The sequence below is a fragment of the Dicentrarchus labrax genome, unplaced genomic scaffold (assembly GCF_905237075.1).
Source record: "Dicentrarchus labrax unplaced genomic scaffold, dlabrax2021, whole genome shotgun sequence".
Lineage (NCBI taxonomy): Eukaryota > Metazoa > Chordata > Actinopteri > Moronidae > Dicentrarchus > Dicentrarchus labrax.
Window position 1 is genome coordinate 22772556 of NW_026136704.1, and position 24500 is coordinate 22797055.

Consider the following 24500-nt stretch of genomic DNA (forward strand, 5'->3'; position numbering starts at 1 on the left):
ATGATGAATAAAACATTTTTAACTGTGTTTATAAACTACATACTAATGTGTATTCATGCTTTATAAATGATGAATTCAGTATTTATTCATGCTTAACTAATGCTTAATGGTGTGTACTCATTATAAAGTGTTACCCAAGTGGTATATGTTATAATAAGATAATCAAGTTTATTTGTGTGTCTTGTCCTGCCCCCATAGCCTGTGCCCTCATGAGGGATGTGAAAGACCAAATAATGACGGAAAGCATGCAATGGTGATGACATAGCCCTGCATATAAAATGAAACAACCGTATATGAAGAATAGAAACTGTTGTGAAGGGAGGAGGGCAGTTATGGGAGCTTTTTTTGACACATATTTCTTTCTGTGTGTCCACCTTATTTTGTTTTTTTTGTCTTCCTTCTCTTTATGCCCTGGGTCTTCCTCTATTCCCTCATCTTGTAAATTACGGAGAAGGTTTCATCTTAATGAAGTGCACAAGCCTGGCGATGTGGTTCTAGGTGGGCTGTTTGAGGTCCACTACACCTCTGTCTTCCCTGAGCGAACATTTTCCTCAGAGCCAAAACAGCCCATCTGCAAAGGGTAAGTTTGACACACATACAGAAGCCAGCACAAATCTGTGCAAATTATCTCATCTACTCAGAGTATTCATTGGTACAGAAGAAAATGTCACTGTGCTGCAGTGCTTATGAAACATGAGTAATGCAACTTTTCATGACAGTTTTAGTGATAGGCTTATTTTTAAAAATGCATCTGTATTCTGTATAATGTGGTATTTCCATAGCTTTACTGTTGTGTTTCATATACATCTACCCAGTTCTCACAGTGCCATATTACTTTTTAGTGATTAATTGTGACATTTTGTCTGTTAGCTTTGACACTCTAGGATTCAGGCATGCCATGACCATGGCCTTTGCTATTGATGAGATCAACAAGAACTCCAATCTCCTACCTAATGTGACTCTCGGATACAGTCTTTATGATAACTGTGGTGCACTTGTTGTTGGATTCAGTGGTGCATTATCACTGGCAAGTGGACGAGAGGAGCAGTTTCTGCTTCAACAGAACTGTTTCGGGTCCCCTCCAGTCCTGGGGATTGTGGGTGATCACTATTCAACATTTTCTATTGCCGCCTCCAATGTGCTTGGTTTATACAAGATGCCCATTGTAAGTTTTCTGTCTTCTATGCCTTGTACTGTTGTATTTTTAATGCACAGTGTTTGAATTATTTTCATCTTTCAAAGTAATACATTGCTAAAATATGAAAATAATTCAAATGGGTCTGACTTGTATGAGATGAGTTACCTGTGTGTACGTATGTGTTTCTTTATAGGTGAGTTATTTTGCTACATGTTCCTGCCTGAGTGATCGGCAACGGTTTCCATCCTTCTTTAGAACAATTCCAAGTGATGCTTTCCAGGTGAAACTCCATTAGCAAAATTAAAAACTGCAAAAATATGTTTCACAGTACAGACAGTATAGCAAGCTTGTGAAATATGTCCTCAATTATTTTTTATTTTTTTATTTCCTGAACTCTTAACTCTATAAGTTACACTGATTAAAGTTAGATATATGTTATTTTAGGACAACATATTGTCTGTGTACTAATTGCTTCACACTAATATATCCATTTAGGTTCGTGCTATGATTCAGATTCTAAAACACTTTGGCTGGACTTGGGTAGGCCTGCTGGTCAGTGATGATGACTATGGACTCCATGTTGCTCGATCCTTCCAGTCTGACCTTGCTCAGTCTGGTGGAGGTTGTCTGGCCTACTTGAAAGTTTTGCCCTGGGACAGTGAGCCAAGTGAACTCAGAAGGATTGTGGATGTGATAAAGACATCAACAGCTCGTGTGGTCATGGTGTTTGCCCACGAAATCCACATGTTTCAACTAATGGAAGAGGTTGGAATTATAATGTAATGAATGAAATTAATGATTTTTGGAAACGTAAGGACCATTCCCAAATAATGAAATAAATAATTTAATTATTAAAATAATTGTATTAAATTGGCTTGGTTATGAAGGGAAGCTTACAACAAACAGAACACTCAAAGAGTTGTGCTTATTTACCACACTTATATGTGCTCCTTTTTTAAACAGGTCCTTTTTTAAATTGAGCACCTTGTCCTGTACTTAAGAATATGTTTTTTTTTTATCTCTACCTATGTTACAAAAAATGTGTGTAGATAATTGCTGTACACAAATCAACATTTGCAGTAGACTGTATTTTTTTAACAGTTTTGTTTTATATAATGTTATGCAGGTGGTGAGGCAGAATGTAACAGGCAGACAGTGGATAGCAAGTGAAGCCTTGACAACAGCTACTGTGCTCCAGACACCCAGCCTCATGCCATACCTGGCTGGGACGTTGGGCATTGCCATCCGTCGAGGAGAAATACCAGGACTCAGGGAATTCCTCTTACAAATACGTCCTAACCAAAATGACAGTGACTTCGGAAATAGCATGGTAAGAATTTAATTCCACAATTTGGTCTACAATTGCAAGAATAATATGTTGTCATTTCTTTTAATACTGACTTTTTAATATTTCAGGTGAGACAATTTTGGGAATACACATTTCAATGTAGATTTGATCCAGCAGGTTGGGTGGAAGCAGAGGGACCACTATGTACTGGACTGGAAAATATTAAAAATGTGGAGACTGAGTTTTTGGATCTTTCTAACCTCAGGCCTGAGTACAATGTTTACAAGGCTGTGTATGCTCTGGCATATGCGCTTGATGACATGCTGCAATGCGAACCAGGGAGAGGGCCTTTCAGTGGGCACAGCTGTGCCACTTCAGAAAGACTGGAGCCATGGCAGGTGTGATATCAATTTACACTCCACCTGTTTATGTTTTGAAAACAGCTGCTTCTGCTTGAGGTACTTAATGAATTTAGTTTTGTTCATATAGGATATTATAGAAAAAATACATTTTGCAATGGAATTGATAGTGGCTACTAATTTTATTATTTCTTTAAAAGGTAAAATATTTAATACTACAAGTAGCAGGATAAAACACATTACTATTTTGTTTTGTGACAAAGATCACAGACTGCTATTTAACCAGTTAGACTAAAATTAAAATTTCGTGATTTTGTTGCAAATCATTTGAAAAGTAGGTTAAACCTGCTTTTGAATGGAGTCTGTCACACTCTTTATCTTTTTTTCTTCATTATGTATTCTCTATTTGTAGCTTGTACATTATTTGCAAAAGGTCAACTTCACCACACAATTTGGTGATGAAGTCTCATTTGATGAGAATGGTGATGCTTTACCAATATATGATATCATGAACTGGCTATGGCTCCCTGATGGAAGAACTAAAGTTCAGAATGTGGGTGAAGTTAAGAAGTCTGCCTTCAAAAGTGAAGAGCTCACAATTGATGAAAACAAAATCTTCTGGAATTTTGAATCGAACAAGGTTATTTCTGCTTTTTCAAACACATCTCCTACTGTAGATCTTAGCAATGTACAATGATAAAAAATGACAAATAAAATTACCGCCCTACAGCCACCCCAGTCAGTGTGCAGTGAGAGCTGTCCAGCAGGAACCCGCATGGCCAGAAAGAAAGGGGAACCTGTGTGTTGTTTTGACTGCATTCCTTGTTCTGAGGGAAAGATCAGCAATAAGACTGGTGGGTATTTATGTTTTCAATATTTTTATTTTACTTAATGAATGCTATATAAAGTTAATATCTTCTGCTTTTGTGTCAGACTCCATGGAATGCACCAGTTGTCCGGAAGACTTTTGGTCCAGCCCTAAGCGTAACGAGTGTATTCCTAAGAAAACAGAGTTTCTCTCCTACAATGAGCCTCTGGGTATCTGTTTGACAACCACCTCGTTGCTGGGCACATTTATCTGTGCCGTTGTTTTGGGCATCTTCACCTATCATAGGCGTACACCCATGGTACGTGCTAACAATTCAGAACTGAGTTTTCTGCTCTTGGTGTCACTTAAACTGTGTTTCCTGTGTTCACTGCTGTTTATTGGCCGTCCCAGGCTATGGACATGTCAGCTGAGACATGCAGCATTTGGGATCAGCTTTGTGCTTTCTGTCTCATGTATTCTGGTGAAAACCATGGTAGTTCTGGCTGTGTTCAAGGCTTCCAAGCCAGGAGGTGGAGCCAATCTCAAGTGGTTTGGTGCTATGCAGCAGAGAGGAACAGTTTTAGCTCTTACTTGCATTCAGGCAGCAATATGCACCGCTTGGATTGTGTCTGCCTCACCAGAGCCTTATAAAAACACTCAATACCACAATGACAAGATAGTTTACGAGTGTGTACACTCAAAAAGTGAACTCTGTGAGTTGTTGAATTAAATAAATGATCCTATATTACATTTAATTAACATTTCTGTGTTTGGTTTTAAAACCAAGTCCACTTTAATAAGTTTAACTTAAAATGAAAACTTCTCAAAGCAAAAGAAGCCAGCTAAGTAAATTCAACATAACACTGTTGAGTGAATTGCACAATCAAACTAAGAATGCTCTAGATGGCTTTCTGCATGCTCAGAAGCTGATTCCACAAACTCCACTGTTGCTGTGGCAAATTGGCGGGCAATGTGTTCTCGGTCAAGATCTTACCCTGCTTTCATCAAATGACATCTATCTCTGTCTGAGTAAGTATATTTTTTGATGTTTTAACATTTGTGGATGGTTAGAGAGTGATATTGGTGGTGCTACTTTACTTGTCTTGCGAAAATCTAGCATATATGAGCACATTTTAGCTCATGCTAGCTCGCTAACAAGCTAGCCAATTAACAAAATGCCATATGACAGACATACATTAAAATAACAATTTAACTCTGGAATTCTAGTTTAGCATCTCACCAAATGCAACCTTACATTGGTTTAGTTTTAATGGCATTTTTTTTTTTTTTTTTGTTAACAATTCATTGTATGGGCAGCAGAGCTCCTGGTAGCAAGGTAAGGTGACCTTAAAAATTGTGTTGGTGGTTTACAAGTTTGGGACCATAAGTTTTTTAACAGCTTAGTTAAAAACAGTGTCATTAGCTTGTATTTAAGCTGCAGGCCAGCAGCTAATGGTAAGCTAGTTAAGTGACTTTTTTTTTTTATGCTAGCGAGTGAGTGAGTGGGCGACCAAGAGTGAGGGAGCTCCGTCAGGACAGACTGCGCTGATCACTCAGAACTGAGTCAGCATTTGCAAAGGAATATAGCTCTGTGTGTAAGTATATTATGGGCCAAATTTTGTGATAAAATATACTATGCAGTCACAGTGCCTTTGAGGAAAACAGAGTTTGAAAAATACGTCAGATGTTGCTGTATGTTGTGACAGAAAAGTGACTTTTGGACCGTTGTTTAGCCTTAGCCTGAATGATAATACAAAGGAAATTTTAAACTAGTATGATTAGTTTTCCACCACTACGTAACTGTTGCTGCCTGCTTCAGAATTGGGGCAGACGCACAATAACGGTCTACTGGTTACCATTCTGCTTCTTTAGCCTTATGTTCTCACTACAGCTGTTTTGACACTACTGAACTACATAGCTGTTAAATGATTGGCTGTTTGCCTGTCTCTCATATCATTCAGGGATATGATAGGCTGTTTGAATGAGCAAGGCAGGGAGCACACGCCGGACTGTCAGATGATTGTACTGCAGGAGTTTTAAAAACATTACTCATGTAATATATTCCCAAATATTTTAGAAGAACATTAATTTCTGCATGTATATGTTTATGAATACAAAAGGCTCTTCTGTATCATTAATAATACATAACTAAATGTGGATGATAGAGTCCTGAAAATGCATGAAAATATTGATAATATTACTAATGAATAGCCAATTATATATAAAACAAAGAATGCTTTCTTTACCACACCCAGAGCTGGTTATGTGTTGAATGATATATCACTTTCAGGTTTCAGTGCTATCCCAACTGTAAAACTAAACATGTGTTTGCTCTCAATATGTTCAAGTTATAACTGTTTGCTTATCATAAGTCTAACTGATATTAAATAGACTGTATTTATATTTTACAGGTCTTCCATACATTTGTGAGCTTGAGGACTGGACAGTCTGCATTTGTTTGTGGCTCTTCAGTAGTGGTAAGTACAGTTACGAAGTAATACATCCAGACTTAACCTTTAAGTATCCACAGATGTTCAAATCTAATACTGTATATGGGATAGTAATTTTTTTTTTTTGGTTGTGTTTCATTTCCAGCATTATGAATGTGGAAGTGTAAAGAGTGTGCTGCAGAGGAAACGACAAGGTATCAGTTATTGAAGCACTATAGGTTAAAACATGGCCACTTTGGCCGCAAACACCCTTATCCATGCACATATTCAAATTGCCTGTGCACATTTAAAACTTGGAATGCACTGCGAAGTCACCTGGGTAGATCACATTTTGATCAGACCTCTCAAATATCAGTATATTGCACAACATTCAACTGCCACCATTGTTCAAATAGCCACATTGCTTCATTGAAAGAATTTTTAACTCATGTTAATAGCCATCTAAAAAAACACGAAACTATATGTTGCATTTTGAGAATTGTTCCTTTCAAACAAATATTTACGGAACATACCAAACCCACAAGAACAAAAACACAGGACATATACACTGAATGATTTAAAAGCTGGAATTGTGAAAAATGCCACAGCAGATTCATTAAATTGTTCTTTTGGAGGATCTTCACCCAAAGGTGAAAATTAGAATTATGAATTTATTAAATGCAAGGTGAAGTGTCTTTATTCATGTGATGTAATTTTCCAGAAAAGCATTGTGTCAAATTTGTTGTACTGCAAGCATGTGGTGGTCATTGGAACTGGGTAACAGAATCATATCTGTGAAAATTATAACTTTTGGGAAAAATAACTAAGGGATATCCTTGTTGTAGTCCTATATTGCATTAATTTAATGATCCACACAATACCTGATCATGTGACAAAATTTTCATCTTAGGAAGTCACAATAACATTTCGTTAGTCCAGTAATTTGATTATTATTGCCTTTGAGCTGTATTGTGTTGATATTTTTATACTTTGTTAAATGTCTGTAGGTAGAAGCAGACTTTACTTGCATCACCACTGTACCACTGAGATCGAAATTCATGCAACAGCTGGATCATCATTCTACACGGCTGATTACAATCTTCAAAAAAAAGGAGGAGCAGCAGGGCGGAAAATAAGGACTATCATGGCAGACTTGGATAAGGTACTTTTTATTTAATTTATTTTTTATGATGAAGACGAACCAGCTGGCCACTGTAGGGCGGAAAATTAGTAGTCTGACCAGTTTGGCTGAGCAGTGATGATCTGTAGTGGTAATTGCTGCACAATGCAATACCAATATAACTACTCTTACACACTTCCCTTGTTCTCTGCTGTAGAATGATGCTGTTGAAACAAGAAGAGCCTGTGTACTGAAAGCACTAATGGTTTACCTCAATGAAGACCCTGAAAATCTCATAAGAGAGTACATGGTAAGTATTTTGGCCTTTGGTTTCTACTGTACTTTCTCTCCAGAAACTGAAAATGTGATTGTTATTTTAGAAGTTTTTGACAAGTCTATCACACAGACGAATAAGATATCATGCAGGCTTAGGGTACACACACAAAACTTCTTAGCAGGCAGTTCCTTAGTGTCTTGGATCCAAACATGACATTTATGGACAACAAGAAAAATGCATCAGATTGCCTGACATTCTAACAGACAGAAAGATTTGGGACATGCTTCCATAGTAAAATTCCCTCATTGAAATCACATTAAAAGCAGTTTGTGAACTACTGTCTTAAGGTATTATTGGAGGCTGGATGGATAATAAATGGTGTGTATATTGTAACTGAAGGTGTATTTGTTCTGTTTTTGAGGATGTTGAAGACAACCAGGAGGCTATGGACCAGACAGTCCTGGGAATCTTTGCCATAAAGATGGAAGGTGCAGAGTCTACAGATGGCCTGGCAGATGTTGGAATAATCATTGAAGGTGTGGAAGTGCTCCATGACCTTGATAACACTGCAAATGCAGTCGCCATTTTGTTTGGCCTGATGTACTCACTGGACCTGAGCTATCCAACAAACCTGAAGTACACATTTGAGGTTCTGCAAAAACTTGTGATGGAACTAGATGGCAACAAACTTTCAACAAAGGCTCAAGTGCTAAAGAACAAACTATTTGAAGGAACATTTTAGAGTGTAGTGCTCCTGAGCAGCACAGAGGAAACTTGGAGGACAAATTCCATCCCAAACCATCTGGCAGAAAACTGATTTTTGGATCTGCATGTTGAACTGTGAACTGTGAACTGTGAAGAGTGGATCAGATGCACTAAATGTTTAACAGAGTTGAGAAAATGTTTACAAAAGAGACAATAACAAACTTGAAAAACACAAATGAGAAGTTTGAATTCACGTCAGCTGCAGAAGTGGAGATCAACAATGTGAAATGGAGAGTGATGGGTGAATATTGAAAGTTGTAGCAAGGAGGATGAGAGAAACAAATCGAAATCGTGTTTATGGTGCTGTGATCAAACGTTGACCAAGTTCCTGTTCATAAGATTTGGTACTGTCTGTTGAAAATGTACGTTGGACTACTTTTTTATTTTTCCTTTTTTTCCTTTGTGATTTAATTTTAGAAAACACTGCACTGATTTGTTTGTTTTTTTACCCCTACAATGCTGAAGTGGCAGGGAGGAAAAGATAATTTTGAAGTATTTTTACTTGACATTTGTTCACCCTATTCATGTAGATGGTTCTACATGAATAGGATGGATCTTTAAAAAATCAGTATCTAATGTTTCATTGTACAGTGTTCAGTAATTGTGAGGGAAAAAAGCCATGTTCATTCTGCCTGCTTCTTAAAGAATATAGCTTTAAGTTTTGGTTTGGTTTTGTAGGTCCTGTAAGAGATTTTTGTTTTCATTGGGCATTTTATACAAATTTAACTGTAAACAAAATTTAGTATTTTATAGCATAAAAACATTTTAATATAAACATTTTTATTTAGAAATGGGGAAATAAAAATAAGCTATACATGTTGAAAAATGGTTTGCTTGATATGCAGGAGCAATTTTAAGGTATAACTCACGCAAATTCAAAGTTTGTGGTTTAAAATTTGTTTGTTTGTTTTGTTTGTGATTGTTGTAGTTTTCCATTGGCAATAAATAATATTTTTCACAGAACTAAGGTATTGTAATTTGAATTTACTTAACTACATTGTGTGGAAATTGTTGACATAACTAGGTTTAGTAAGTCCAACATTATTCACTAGCTTGATAACAATGAAAACTATGTAAGTACTGATTATTCAAGTCAGTTTAGTTGGAACTACAAGGGGTTGTTCAATTAGTGTTACTCAATGCAGCTGAGTTACACATAAATTAGTGAGTTAGGTCAGTGTAATGAATGCCTGTTTAGTTAGCTGAACACTGCCTGATCAATTAAGGCTAACTTGACCAGATAATATTGAAGTTACTTAATACAGTCTTGTTGGTTTCACATAAGTTCATTATTTTCTCTGTAATTATAGTATTAAATTAGTTTGAACACAACACAGTTTTGTGGAAATTGTTGACATAACTATATTAAGTACATTGAACAAATTATTTTTTGAGTGTAGTTGGGTCTACAGTTGGTTTTACTGTGTTACTTGGCTATATCGGTGTACTGGCAATCCTTAGCTTCCTGTTAGCCTTCCTGGCAAGGAATCTTCCAGACAACTTCAATGAGGCCAAGCTCATCACTTTCAGCATGCTGATTTTCTGTGCTGTGTGGGTGGCCTTTGTCCCTGCTTACGTCAACTCACCAGGCAAATATGCAGATGCAGTGGAGGTATTTGCCATCCTGGCTTCCAGTTTTGGCCTCTTGGTGGCACTGTTTGGACCAAAATGTTACATAATCCTACTGAGACCAGAGAGAAACACAAAGAAAGCAATCATGGGTCGAGCCACCACAAAAGCATAAAACTAGCACTTTAAGTTTATTATGGATCCACTTTATATTTTGCATTCAACAATGATCATAACCAGATGAAACAAGAAGCAATAAAACATTTTAATAAAATAGTAGGGTTACATTATTAATGCTGTTTGTGTCTGGTCATTTAGCAGAAACACCAGCAGATACTTTTATAGTGATAGCACAATGGTAAATATTGATTTAATAACCAATAAATTTGCTACTAGGGAGGTGACACTGTGCATAATCTAAACCCATTGACAGTATATATAATGAACAGAGCTTCCGGGTCTGAAAATTGAAGCCAACGTGCAAGTGTCTTAAAACCTGCATTCCATGTAAAGGCCAGCAGGGAGAGCTCCATTGGCTGCAATAACACACTGATACTGTTCACTCTTGATTTATGAGCACAGTAAACATTTTCCTAATGGTCTAATAGTCTCAATTTCCATGCATTCTGATTCCTTTATATAGTGTATAATTTTCTGTAATCAAAGCTGTCAGAATATACATTATGACATTAAAATGTTTTTATATTCTCTGTACTCCTGCCAGTAGAATAAGCCACTATAAATCTATATAAAGGCCTAGAAATGTTTGTTTAACCATCAAACCCCCCAAAAAAACACTGATATACAATAAAACCAAATACAATCTTAAAAAGTACTGTCATGCAAATGTTTGGTCATATGTACATCCACAATACAATGGATCACCATCTGTCCTTCACCAAGAGGCAGGTCATAAGCTCATGTTGTCACCACCCTTTGACAGTTTAGTGAGGTCCTTGAAAGGGGCCCACCGAAGTTTGTCATGGCCTATGGCGAAGCACTGAGCAGACAATCATACTTGACTATCTTCAGGAAGTAAACGTTGTATCAAGGTTTTCATAAGTGAACTTGCGCAAGGATCATTACAGGTTTGCCAGCCCATCTGGGCCACTCAGTGTCAGGGGTGAGCACATAGCTTGTTTGACTCTAGATGCTGAGGGGTTCTTGCTGGGGTGGTTTTCAGGCCACACAGCAGAGGTGTGACCGGTTGTTGCCCCATTGGGCAACTGACTGATGCCTGGGCCTCAGTCTTCTTCTCACCATCCTCACTTCCTATTGGCTCTCCAGGTAGGTCTCCCAATGCGCTGTGTCAATTGTCGCCCGGGCCTCCTGTCGGCCTGTCCACATCCGTCGTGCTCCACAGGACTCTGCAGGTCTACGATTGCCCTTCACAACCCTGCCTGTCATTCCAATAAACTAAATGGCTTTTAATCTTCATGAACATAAATGGCAATAATATTTGTTATTAAATCTACAGATTAACCCCATAGCCCTTATTAACTCTCAATTTCATTTCTAAAAAGAATTATCAAAAAGTGAAATAATAAAATACCCAACCCCACTGACATTCAAAATAGCATAACTAGGTAATGGCTGGACATTATACAGAAAAAATAAAAGACGTTTTGGTATTTTTGCATTAATTGTTATAATTGTTTTCTAAAGCCTGAATGGAAATTAATTTTCGCTGATTTAAAGTGTCTGTCTTAATTATTTTAATTGCACGTGATGGTTGCCTAATTTTAATCAGTATTTTAATGCAGGAGACTATGAAATTCATATTATCCTCATTATGTTAGAGTTCAATTTGCAATGTGTTTTTCTTAAATCCCTCCCAAATAAGATGCTTTCTTGGGTTTGGGTTAGGCAGTATTTTCTAGTATGTGTATGCAATCACTATTAATGTAGCGAGTTTAAATAAATATTTAGACCTCCCTCATAGGTTTCTTCCGGTAAATATAAAAATACAGTCACCATGTTGTACTTTAAGACTTAAGACAATGTGAGTGTGTGTGAAGGTGCGCCAACGTAGTATTTAACAAACACTCTAAAGAGCAAATCTATAGCATGGCAAATTAGACAGACGGCAGTCTAATGGGATTACCTGCAATGGACACATTTTATTTGCAAAACTGATCATATTTAATATTTTATAAGTTACTGTGTGTCAGACAGATACAATAGGCATCCATCAAACAGAAACAGTGCAATAAAAAGTAAATAGGAAGAGGTGTTATTTCATCATTTGCTACCATCTAGTGGACATTTGATTAAACTTAAACTCATTAATGTGGGATATTAACATCCACATACTCTGTTTTAAGCATTTTGTGAGTTTAATTTGGTATGGTTGTCACACACATACATTTGGGATTATACGCAGTACAAATGGGCTCTTCTGAAACATATACTATATGTGCATATGTTTTAAACTGAAGAGCAATTCTGAAGAAAACTTGTATTTTGCAACAATGCAAGCAGATGTTGAGTTGAGGTGAAACAGTCTGTGTACTTTACAACATAACTTACATGTCAAAGTTAAACTAATATGACTTATCAACGCTTAATATGACCGTCTTGCAAATATCAGTCGACCTCAAACATTTCCACAAAATTGGTCTGGTCCATACAGCAATGAATTACAGTCCACATGTGGCCGAGATTTGGTAGCCACATACTGCCCATGATATAGCCATATCTCAGCCAACTGTACAACCATAGCTGGCCCTGTTCTGGTCCCATGTTGGAACAGAGGAGTTGAAGAGAAGAAAGAGATTGTTTGACAAATAACAGTGTTGCAAATGGTGTTGTGTAAAAAATCAATAAACATTTGTTATATGGGTGCCCTGTTATGGGTGCTCAGTCGGTAGAGCTGGTGACCCATGTACAGAGTTGCTGCAGCAGCCCGGGTTCGAATCTGACCTGCCCCCCCTTTCCTGTCTATCTTCAGCTGTCACTATAATAAAGGCAATAAAAGGCAAAAAAAAAAAAAAAAAAAAAAAAATATATATATATATATATATATATATATATATATATATATTTATTTATTATTTGTTTTTGTTAAAGCTTAGTCAAACCTGACATCTGGGACCTAAGCTGAAACTGGTCCAACAGCCATGATAGGGCCTCCTAGTTGGCTGAGATATGGCAATGTCATGGACAATGTGTAGCTACTAGATCTGGACAGCATGTGAAATTCATTTCTGTATATGGGCCGAGTATAACGGGCCGCGTGGGTTGTCGCGGGGCAAGACCAGTTTTGCTATGAGGGATGCAGTCATCCACAACTTAACTGTGGTTAAGAAAAACTGCTATGGCCATGGGTAGATATTGTTAAAAGTGCACAAAATCAACCTACAAAATCAATCACACATTAAATACATTTTAGGCCCTGCCCCTACTTTTGCTTATGCACTGATGGGTGGTGCAGAAGATTATACAATACTGCAAGTCAATAAAAGGGGTTGACATAGCAATAAAACTGACTGGGCTCAGAAAAGGGGTAAACAGGAGTAACGTCATGTGGACATGTTTAGAGATCAACTTTCTCTTGCTCATGTATTTCATGTTGTTGTATTTGTACTTTTCTTCTGCTATGTCCTCCCCTCTTTATTCATCCTCCTCCTGCCAGTTACAGGGACAGTTTCATCTGAATGGGATGCACAAAGCTGGAGATGTGGTTCTCGGTGGACTGTTTCAAATCCACTTCTTTTCTGTCTTTCCTGACCTGTCTTTTACCTCAGAGCCACAACAGCCTTCCTGCCATGGGTGAGTCTGTCAGGGAAACAGCAGGAAGGAGAAACTAAGGAAAATCAATCCTATTTATCAAATGTATTTTTCATAATCAAATATTAGTCTTAAATAATTACATTGTGTATTTATGCAATTTTAAACTTGTTTTTTGCACAGTTTAAATTAAGTATTGTAATCCTTGTTTCTTTTCAACTGGCTTAATTGGTTGCAAAATCAGTAGTAGTGTAACATGTACATTGTTGGACAGTTATGTTGTATTTTAAATAAGTAAACAGTTGTATTTCTTCTGTTAGTTTTGATGTTTTAGGATTCAGGCAGGTCCAGACCATGGCCTTTGCTATTGATGAGATCAACAGAAACCCCAACCTGCTACCCAATGTGACTCTGGGATACAGCCTTTATGATAACTGTGTCAATCTAGGGATTGGATTCCGTGCAGCGTTGTCGTTAGTCAGTGGTCAAGAAGAGCAGTTCATATTAGAAGAGACCTGTGAAGGATCCCCTCCAGTCCTAGGGGTTGTGGGTGATTCTTCCTCTACACGTTCTATTGCCATCTCCACTGTCTTAGGTTTGTACAGAGTACCCATGGTAAGTTTTCTTTTGGATCATTTTAATTCAATTTTAATTGTATTGCCAGTTGACAGCACAGAGTAATCAACCTTTAAAAGATCCAGTAAAGGCTTTGAATGGTTTTAGGATGTACAGTCTGTATCTTTCACAGGTGAGTTATTTTGCAACATGTTCCTGCCTGAGTGACCGGCAGAAGTTTCCATCCTTCTTTAGGACGATCCCAAGTGATGCTTTCCAGGTGACCATCTATCAGCAAAATGAAAATGCAGAAAAGAAAGCATGCAGTCAGACTCAGAAAGATATCTCCTCACTGCAATGAAAAACATATTCTGTACACTAAACACTTTTCCTTCCTTGCTCACTCAGGTGCGTGCTATGATTCAGATTCTAAACCGCTTTGGCTGGACTTGGGCAGGTCTGCTGATCAGTGACGATGACTATGGACATCACGCTGCCCGTTCCTTCCAGTCTGACCTGGCTCAGTCTGGTGGAGGCTGTCTGGCCTACTTAGAAATTTTGCCCTGGGGCTATGAGCAAGCTGAACTAAAGAGGATTGTGGATGTGATGAAGAAGTCCACAGCTCGTGTGGTCATAGTGTTTGCACATGAGAGTCACATGATTAACCTCATGGAAGAGGTTAGGTTTAACTTAATTACTACTTTATAAAATGTAATGTTTTATTTGTCAAACTGAAAGAAATTACAATAATATATAAATCTGTGACAAACATAATTTTGAAGAAGTCACACCTCTTATTTGTTAAAGGCCCTGTTTTTTTTGGTTTTAGAGTGAGATCATTTGAGACATATTATACAGAACTCTAGTTATGATGATATAGATCACTTTGCTCATACAGTAATACTGTGTAACACATAGGATTGCATCTATGTATGAATGAGTGAGACAAGACACCAACTGCTTCTGAACACTAGACCCTAGTTATATATTTAATATAATCCACAGGTGGTGAGGCAAAATGTGACGGGCCTGCAGTGGATGGCAAGCGAAGCTTGGACAGCAGCTGCTGTGCTCCAGACCCCCCACCTTATGCCATACCTTGGTGGCACACTGGGCATCGCCATCCGTCGAGGAGAAATACCAGGGCTCAGGGAATTCCTCCTACAAACACGTCCTGACCAACACCACGACAACAGATATGGAAATAGCACAGTAAGAGTTTTAAAGTCGAATCTGATCTTGTAATTGCAAGAATACTATATTGTCATTAACTATAACAAAACATTAACGTGAATAAATATATCTCAGGTAAACCAGTTTTGGGAATACACATTTCAGTGTAGATTTGCACCACCTCCAGCAGGTTGGTTAGAAGCTGGGGGAGCATTATGCACTGGACAGGAAGATCTGGAGAATGTGGAGACTGAGTTTTTGGACATTTCAAACCTCAGACCAGAGTATAATGTGTACAAGGCTGTGTATGCTCTGGCGTACGCCCTTGATGACATGCTGCAGTGTGAGCCAGGGAGAGGGCCTTTCAGCGGGCACAGCTGTGGAAATTTGAAAGGACTGGAGCCATGGCAGGTGCGATATCAATTTACACTTAACCTGTTTGTATGACTAAATCATAAGAGTATTTAGACTATATTATTAAATATAAACCTATGAGATTACTAATTGTGAAATGAATAACATAGTTGAAAGGACTTCCCTACTGCTGGGTAATAGGAGTGGATAGTACTATCTGATCAGTGATAGGTTTATTCAGTAGTACAGTGGTCCAGTGGGAGATGAAATAACCAATTCAAATAACCCGTTATATAAGCTGTATAGTTTAGAGAATATCATATATCCAAGACAAAACTGATATTTCAGAGCCATGGTTGGAGCCATAGATTCTAACATGCACAAACCTCAGTCATAGAAAGGATCAATGAGTCAGGCAGACTAGACTACCATATGCCCCTGCACTCTCTCTGCTACTAGAGCAGGGGTATTCAATTCAAATTCAAAGCGGTCCAGTAATGAAATATTTCTGCTAACAAGGGTCTGGAAGATTATAATGTTTAATATGCATTATCACCAGCCAATTTTATAAAACAGTCTCAACACATCTTAACAACTGAACAGGTTCAACAACTAATTTTCTCTTTCTTTCCCTCTTATATCCAACTCCTCCCAATGTCTCTTGTTAAAATTGGTTGAGATTGTTAAAATGTGGAATGGAATTAACAAAAAAAAAAAGTAATGGGGAAACTGAAGATACACTTTTTATTCATTTTTTCTAAAACTAAGCACTTCATTTTGAGATGCATATTTTTCAAAAACAAATTCTAAATGCAGCCCTTATTTTACATGAAATGAGAAAAGAGCATTCATTTATTAATAGAGTACTCATTATTTATAATCCCTCCAATTCAATGTCAAAACTGACAAGAATATTGTTAAAATATTTTTGAATTATACCTTCTTTATATGATTTGATAGTCAGTTTTTGACTACAAACAGATGTTGGTACAACAACAAGTTAGACATTATGATGTTCCGGACCTTTGCTTAAGGACATTTTCTCTAACTTTTCTCTTTTCAGAGCACACCTTGTGAAAATACTTTTCGTTGTCTCACTTATTTATCGGACTGTTTCTCTGGTCTGTCTCCTCTGTGTATGTCATTCACTGATTCAAGTAATAATGCTTATTAGGGTGTACAGATCTGATTGGCTGAGTAGTATCATGTGATATGATTTACATCGCATGCAATTGACCGGTGGCATTGTAATTCTCAAGTAACAATAATATAACAACTCCTATATTCAGGTGATTATACGCAAATGAAAAGATACATATGGATAATATAGTCTATTTGTGAGAACACATCCTTTTAATGTTACACACTGGACCTTTTACGTCTTCATGCGCTCGTAAGTATTGTGTACACTTGGATTTTTGAATACTAGGTACTGCTGTGTTTGCCATATTTTTTTTTAATTTGGTTTTCCTCTATCTTTTATTCTGATATTCATAGCTTGTGTATTACTTGCAAAAAGTCAACTTCACCACACAATTTGGTGATCAAGTCTCATTTGATGAAAATGGTGATGCCTTACCAATATATGATATCATGAACTGGCTGTGGCTCCCTGATGGAAGAACTAAACTTGTGAATGTGGGTGAGATTAAGAGATCAGCCTTCAAAGGAGAAGAACTCACGATTGAGGAAGACAAAATCTTCTGGAACTTTAAATCAAAAAAGGTTCATTTCGATTTTTCAGACACTGCATAGCTAACACGTTGTAGCGGTATAAGATAGAATAGGGACACAGTGTAGACTGACAGATATTTGTTTTTCTTCCTACAGCCACCAAAATCAGTGTGCAGTGAGAACTGTCCTCCAGGTACTCGCATGGCCAGAAGGACAGGGGAACCTGTGTGCTGTTTTGACTGCATCCCTTGTTCTGAGGGAAAGATCAGCAATAAGACTGGTTGGTACTGACTTTTAAACATTGCAGGTTGGAGATATAATATAAAAATGGATCTCAAGACTGTCCCTTTTTTCATAGACTCCATGGAGTGCACCAGTTGTCTAGAGGACTATTGGTCCAGCCCCCATCGTGACCGCTGTGTTCTTAAGACAACAGAGTTCCTCTCCTACCATGAGCCTCTGGGTATCTGCTTGACAGCCACCTCATTGCTGGGAACATTTATCTGCACTATTGTCCTGGGGATCTTTATCCATCATCGCAGTACACCTATAGTACGCGCCAACAATTCAGAACTGAGCTTCCAGCTGTTGCTGTCACTTAAGTTATGTTTCCTGTGTTCACTGCTGTTTATCGGCCGTCCCAGTCTATGGACATGCCAGCTGAGACATGCAGTATTTGGGATCAGCTTTGTGCTTTGCGTCTCGTGCATCCTGGTGAAAACCATGGTGGTTCTGGCTGTGTTCAAGGCTTCCAAGCCAGGAGGTGGAGCCAGTCTGAAGTGGTTTGGTGTTTTGCAGCAGAGAGGGACAGTTATTGTTCTCACTTCTATTCAGGCAGCAGTCTGCGCTGCCTGGCTTGTATCTGCCTCACCAGCTCCTCATAAAAACACTCAATACTATAATGACAAGATAGTTTATGAGTGTGTAGTTGGGTCCACTGTTGGGTTTGCAGTGTTACTGGGCTATATTGGCTTACTGGCTATCCTCAGTTTTCTGATTGCATTCATATCAAGGAATCTTCCAGATAGTTTCAATGAGGCCAAAGTCATCACATTCAGCATGCTGATCTTTTGTGCTGTGTGGGTGGCCTTTGTCCCTGCTTATATCAGCTCTCCAGGCAAATATGCAGATGCAGTGGAGGTATTTGCAATCTTGGCCTCCAGTTTTGGCCTCTTGTTGGCACTGTTTGGACCCAAATGTTACATAATCCTGCTGAAACCAGAGCAGAACACAAAGAAAGCAATCATGGGACGGGGCACTGAATAATAAAACTGCAATTAATTTCATGAGATGGAATTAATCTTTTTTCTCTACATAATACAAAAATACAGGTAGAAAAGTAGGCTAATAGTAGGCTTATATCTTTGTTAACATACTGAGAAAGCAGGACTGATGCCAAAAAAAAATATCTGAATAGGAAATCTCTTACCACTTGGATCACGTGTGAGAATACTTAAACACAAGTTTTTCTTTCCAGGATGTAGTTGAAATGCAAAGTATTTGCAATTCAAATGCTATTATTCCTTTCAAACATTTATTGGTGTAAGTTAATCTTAGACCTGATTATTTTTTACTTTCCCTGAATAAAGTATGCTAAATATTTCTGTTTATTTGACTTCATTATTTGCATTTATTTTTGACCTGTCTGGAGCTAATGTGAACTTAAAGGTACACTCACCTATTTTTACATTGCCCCCAAACACAAAAAGCTTCTCTCAGCTCCTACATTTCCAAATATTAAATGTCAAAAGGTTTGTCTTTAAAAGAAGCAATCGTTTATGACTTTTCTTGAGTCAAATACAGGCATCAGAGTTGAAAGTTGACTGTGAGTGTCTTGAAATTTCATCAATTGTTATATTCCAAAACTGACTGGCCAGAAAGTATATTAAAATGTCTAAAACATTGGCATCTACAGTGTATTTGAGTAATTGTTACTAATGTTTAACATTAACCCTCCACACATAATATTTTTTGGTCATTTTGTTTTTTGTAAAGATAAAGAAATTTAGTACACAAGGACTGGACATATTGAATATTGTTCTTCTCTTTAAAGTCACTGTATTATCAGGGTTGAATGAACTGAATGAACAAAAGGATGAAGCTTTTAAAACTATTCACAACATGCATGCAATACTACTATAAAGTCTAAAGATTTGTAGATTCTGTGATTTCCTTCTCACATTGAAAACATAGTTAACTATTCACCTGAACAGTTTATGATGTTATATATAGTGTCACTGTCGTCTTTGACCATCCAGGGTAGAGATCACCTATTCTGTGTTATCGTGTTTTGTTTTTGTGGAAAGTAAAATAGCAGCCAAGAGGTGTTTTTTGCAAATACTCCATTTCTGAAAATGCTTAGGGTCCCAAATTTAACATGTGGACCAAGTTACACATCTCCTGGACTATGTTCCTGTGTCTCCTCCTTATCTCTGCTTCCACCCCCTAAGTGGCTCTCTCCCTGTGTGTGTGTGTGTGTGTGTGTGTGTGTGTGTGTGTGTGTGTGTGTGTGTGTGTGTGTGTGTGTGTGTGACTGACTGAGTGGAGACAGGTGTGCTAGAGACAGAGAAGAGCCACACCAGTTGCACCTCATCTCAGTAGTTGAGACCTCTGCAAGTACTCATCCTTGCCACGTCCACTCTCCCACATTGTAGCCTCTGCACCAGTTAGTTTACGCTTCCAGGTATTTTTAATTCATTTTCAGTAGGCTAATCTTGTTGTTAGGGTTACACCAAAGAACATAAATATATATGTCAGAAGCATTGAAGTGCTGCATAAACTTCTGTCAGTCACTGGAATTTAACTTTGAGTTGGAAAGTTTACGAACATGGCCTTGGTTAGATGTTGTTAAAAGCACACAAATCAATTCTGCCTCATTACAAACTCAATCAAAAATGAAATACATTTTCGGCCCTGCCCCTACTTTTGCTTATGCACTGATGGGTGGTGCGAAAGATTAAACAACACTGCAAGTCAATAAAAGGAGTTGACAGCAATAAAACTGACTGGGCTCAGAAAAGGGGTAAACAGGAGGAAAGTCATGTGGACATTTTTAGAGATCAACTTTCTCTTGCTCATGTATTTCATGTTGTTGTATTTGCACTTTTCTTCTGCTGTGTCCTCCCCTCTTTATTCCTCCTCCTCCTGCCAGTTACAGGGACAGTTTCATCTAAATGGGATGCACAAAGCTGGAGATGTGGTTCTCGGTGGACTGTTTCAGATCCACTTCTTTTCTGTCTTTCCTGACCTGTCTTTTACCTCAGAGCCACAACAGCCTTCCTGCCATGGGTGAGTCTGTCAGGGAAACAGCAGGCAGGAGAAACTAAGGAAAATCAATCCTATTTATCAAATGTATTTTTCATAATCAAATATTAGTCTTACATAACTACACTGTGTATTTATGAAGTTTTAAACTTGTTTTTTGCACAGTTTAAATTAAGTATTGTAATCCTTGTTTCTTTTCAACTGGGTTAATTGGTTGCAAAATCAGTAGTTGTGTAACATGTACATTGTTGCACAGTTATGTTGTACTTTAAATTAGTAAACAGTTGTATTTCTTCTGTTAGTTTTGATGTTCTAGGATTCAGGCAGGTCCAGACCATGGCCTTTGCTATTCATGAGATCAGCAGAAACCCCAACCTTCTACCCAATGTGACTCTGGGATACAGCCTTTATGATAACTGTGTCAATCTAGGGATTGGATTCCGTGCAGCGTTGTCGTTAGTCAGTGGTCAAGAGGAGCAATTTATATTACAAGAGACCTGTGAAGGATCCCCTCCAGTCCTAGGGGTTGTGGGTGATTCTTCCTCTACACGTTCTATTGCCATCTCCACTGTCTTAGGTTTGTACAGAGTACCCATGGTAAGTTTTCTTTTGGATCATTTTAATTCAATTTTAATTGTATTGCCAGTTGACAGCACAGAGTAATCAACCTTTAAAAGAGCCGGAAAAGGCTTTGAATGGTTTTAGGATGTACAGTCTGTATCTTTCACAGGTGAGTTATTTTGCAACATGTTCCTGCCTGAGTGACCGGCAGAAGTTTCCATCCTTCTTTAGGACGATCCCAAGTGATGCTTTCCAGGTGACCATCTATCAGCAAAATGAGAATGCAGAAAAGAAAGCATGCAGTCAGACTCAGAAAGATATCTCCTCACTGCAATGAAAAACATATTCTGTACACTAAACACTTTTCCTTCCTTGCTCACTCAGGTGCGTGCTATGATTCAGATTCTAAACCGCTTTGGCTGGACTTGGGCAGGTCTGCTGATCAGTGACGATGACTATGGACATCACGCTGCCCGTTCCTTCCAGTCTGACCTGGCTCAGTCTGGTGGAGGCTGTCTGGCCTACTTAGAAATTTTGCCCTGGGGCTATGAGCAAGCTGAACTAAAGAGGATTGTGGATGTGATGAAGAAGTCCACAGCTCGTGTGGTCATAGTGTTTGCACATCAGAGTCACATGATTAACCTCATGGAAGAGGTTAGGTTTAACTTAATTACTACTTTATAAAATGTAATGTTTTATTGTCAAACTGAAAGAAGTTACAATAATATATAAGTCTGTGACAAATATATTTTTTAAAAAGTCACACCTCTTATTTGTTAAAGGCCCTGTTTTTTTTGGTTTTAGAGTGAAATCATTTGAGACAAATTATACAGAACTCTAGTTATGATGATATAGATCACTTTGCTCATACAGTAATACTGTGTAACACATAGGATTGCATCTATGTATGAATGAGTGAGACAAGACACCAACTGTTTCTCAACACTAGACCCTAGTTATATATTTAATATAATCCACAGGTGGTGAGGCAAAATGTGACGGACCTGCAGTGGATGGCAAGCGAAGCTTGGACAGCAGCTGCTGTGCTCCAGACCCCCCACCTTATGCCATACCTTGGTGGCACACTGGGCATCGCCATCCGTCGAGGAGAAATACCAGGGCTCAGGGAATTCCTCCTACAAACACGTCCTGACCAACACCACGACAACAGATATGGAAATAGCACAGTAAGAGTTTTAAAGTCGAATCTGATCTTGTAATTGCAAGAACACTATATTGTCATTAACTATAACAAAACATTAACGTGAATAAATATATCTCAGGTAAACCAGTTTTGGGAATACACATTTCAGTGTAGATTTGCACCACCTCCAGCAGGTTGGTTAGAAGCTGGGGGAGCATTATGCACTGGACAGGAAGATCTGGAGAATGTGGAGACTGAGTTTTTGGACATTTCAAACCTCAGACCAGAGTATAATGTGTACAAGGCTGTGTATGCTCTGGCGTACGCCCTTGATGACATGCTGAAGTGTGAGCCAGGGAGAGGGCCTTTCAGCGGGCACAGCTGTGGAAATTTGAAAGGACTGGAGCCATGGCAGGTGCGATATCAATTTACACTCCACCTGTTTGTATGACTAAATCATAAGAGTATTTAGACTATATTATTAAATATAAACCTATTAGATTACTAATTGTGAAATGAATAACATAGTTGAAAGGACTTCCCTACTGCTGGGTAATAGGAGTGGATAGTACTATCTGATCAGTGATAGGTTTATTCAGTAGTACAGTGGTCCAGTGGGAGATGAAATAACCAATTCAAATAACCCGTTACATAAGCTGTATAGTTTAGAGAATATCATATATCCAAGACAAAACTGATATTTCAGAGCCATGGTTGAAGCCATAGATTCTAACATGCACAAACCTCAGTCATAGAAAGGATCAATGAGTCAGGCAGACTAGACTACCATATGCCCCTGCACTCTCTCTGCTACTAGAGCAGGGGTATTCAATTAAAATTCAAAGCGGTCCAGTAATGGAATATTTCTGCTAACAGGGGTCCGGAAGATTATAATGTTTAATATGCATTATCACCAGCCAATTTTATAAAACAGTCTCAACACATCTTAACAACTGAACAGGTTCAACAACTAATTTTCTCTTTCTTTCCCTCTTATATCCAACTCCTCCCAATTTCTCTTGTTAAAATTGGTTGAGATTGTTAAAATGTGGAATGGAATTAACAAAAGAAAAAGTCATGGGGAAACTGAAGCTACACTTTTTTTTTTTTTTTCAAAAACTAAGCACTTAATTTTGAGATGCATATTTTTCAAAACCAAATTCTAAATGCAGCCCTTATTTTACTTGAAATGAGAAAAGAACATTCATTTATTAGTAGAGTACTCATTATTTATAATCCCTACAATTCAATGTCAAAACTGACAAGAATATTGTTAAAATATTTTTGAATTATACCTTCTTTATATGATTTGATAGTCAGTTTTTGACTACAAACAGATGTTGGTACAACAACAAGTTAGACATTATGATGTTCCGGACCTTTGCTTAAGGACATTTTCTCTAACTTTTCTCTTTTCAGAGCACACCTTGTGAAAATACTTTTCTTTGTCTCACTTATTTATCAGACTTTTTCTCTGGTCTGTCTCCTCTGTGTATGTCATTCACTGATTCAAGTAATAATGCTTATTAGGGTTCACAGATCTGATTGGCTGAGTAGTATCATGTGATATGATTTACATCGCATGCAATCGACCAGTGGCATTGTAATTCTCAAGTAACAATAATATAACAATTCCTATATTCAGGTGATTACACACAAATGAAAAGATACATATGGATAATATAGTCTATTTGTGAGAACACATCCTTCTAATGTTACACACTGGACCTTTTACGTCTTCATGCGCTCATAAGTATTGTGTACACTTGGATTTTTGAATACTAGGTACTGCTGTGTTTGCCATATTTCTTTTAATTTGGTTTTCCTCTATCTTTTATTCTGATATTCATAGCTTGTGTATTACTTGCAAAAAGTCAACTTCACCACACAATTTGGTGATCAAGTCTCATTTGATGAAAATGGTGATGCCTTACCAATATATGATATCATGAACTGGCTGTGGCTCCCTGATGGAAGAACTAAACTTGTGAATGTGGGTGAGATTAAGAGATCAGCCTTCAAAGGAGAAGAACTCACGATTGAGGAAGACAAAATCTTCTGGAACTTTAAATCAAAAAAGGTTCATTTGGATTTTTCAGACACTGCATAGCTAACACATTGTAGCAGTATAAGATAGAATAGGGACACAGTGTAGACTAACAGATATTTGTTTTTCTTCCTACAGCCACCAAAATCAGTGTGCAGTGAGAACTGTCCTCCAGGTACTCGCATGGGCAGAAGGACAGGGGAACCTGTGTGCTGTTTTGACTGCATCCCTTGTTCTGAGGGAAAG

General features: G+C 37.9%; 2 protein-coding genes and 1 long non-coding RNA gene across 18 annotated transcripts in view; all 3 read left to right on the plus strand.

Annotated features, from left to right (window-relative positions):
* The first annotated feature begins 298 nt into the window (after window positions 1-298).
* On the plus strand, window positions 299-18846 carry LOC127361693 (extracellular calcium-sensing receptor-like). 2 transcript variants are annotated; one of them, XM_051396507.1, is made up of 9 exons: window positions 299-580; window positions 871-1165; window positions 1332-1418; window positions 1634-1903; window positions 2265-2468; window positions 2555-2824; window positions 3198-3425; window positions 3516-3639; window positions 17597-18846. In XM_051396507.1, exons 1-9 carry the CDS (start codon window positions 333-335, stop codon window positions 18502-18504), a joined length of 2634 nt encoding a protein of 877 aa, XP_051252467.1. In that variant the 5' UTR covers window positions 299-332; the 3' UTR covers window positions 18505-18846. The 2 variants fall into 2 exon arrangements, with proteins under 2 accessions (XP_051252467.1, XP_051252468.1); XM_051396508.1 differs by lacking the exons at window positions 299-580; window positions 871-1165; window positions 1332-1418; ... (3 more) ...; window positions 3198-3425; window positions 3516-3639 and adding exons at window positions 13096-13524; window positions 13803-14097; window positions 14231-14317; ... (3 more) ...; window positions 17062-17289; window positions 17395-17518.
* On the plus strand, window positions 4715-6309 carry LOC127361700 (uncharacterized). Its single transcript, XR_007884344.1, has 3 exons — window positions 4715-5188; window positions 6005-6070; window positions 6189-6309. It is a non-coding gene; the product is annotated as an uncharacterized LOC127361700 (long non-coding RNA).
* Window positions 13980-24500, plus strand: part of LOC127361686 (extracellular calcium-sensing receptor-like) — a 46500-nt gene continuing 35979 nt past the window's right edge. For 3 of the 15 annotated variants that reach the window (XM_051396462.1, XM_051396450.1, XM_051396471.1), the window contains exons 1-2: window positions 19337-20526; window positions 20805-21099. In XM_051396462.1, coding sequence (XP_051252422.1) covers window positions 20279-20526; window positions 20805-21099 — 543 coding nt within the window. In that variant the 5' untranslated portion in view covers window positions 19337-20278. Of the gene's footprint in view, window positions 14078-18894; window positions 18990-19336; window positions 20527-20804; window positions 21100-21232; window positions 21320-21447; window positions 21718-22043; window positions 22251-22346; window positions 22623-24059; window positions 24288-24500 lie in introns of those variants that run through there. The other 12 variants (XM_051396461.1, XM_051396465.1, XM_051396463.1 and 9 more) reach the window with 9 other exon arrangements.

Excerpts from the sequence above, each read along its gene's own strand:
- LOC127361693 (XM_051396508.1), top strand. The coding sequence starts at position 13,277 with ATGTGGACATGTTTAGAGATCAACTTTCTCTTGCTCATGTATTTCATG. Across the intron at positions 13,525-13,802 it reads CAACAGCCTTCCTGCCATGG|TTTTGATGTTTTAGGATTCA; the intron begins GTGAGTCTGTCA and ends TTCTTCTGTTAG. Across the intron at positions 14,318-14,445 it reads TCCCAAGTGATGCTTTCCAG|GTGCGTGCTATGATTCAGAT; the intron begins GTGACCATCTAT and ends TTGCTCACTCAG.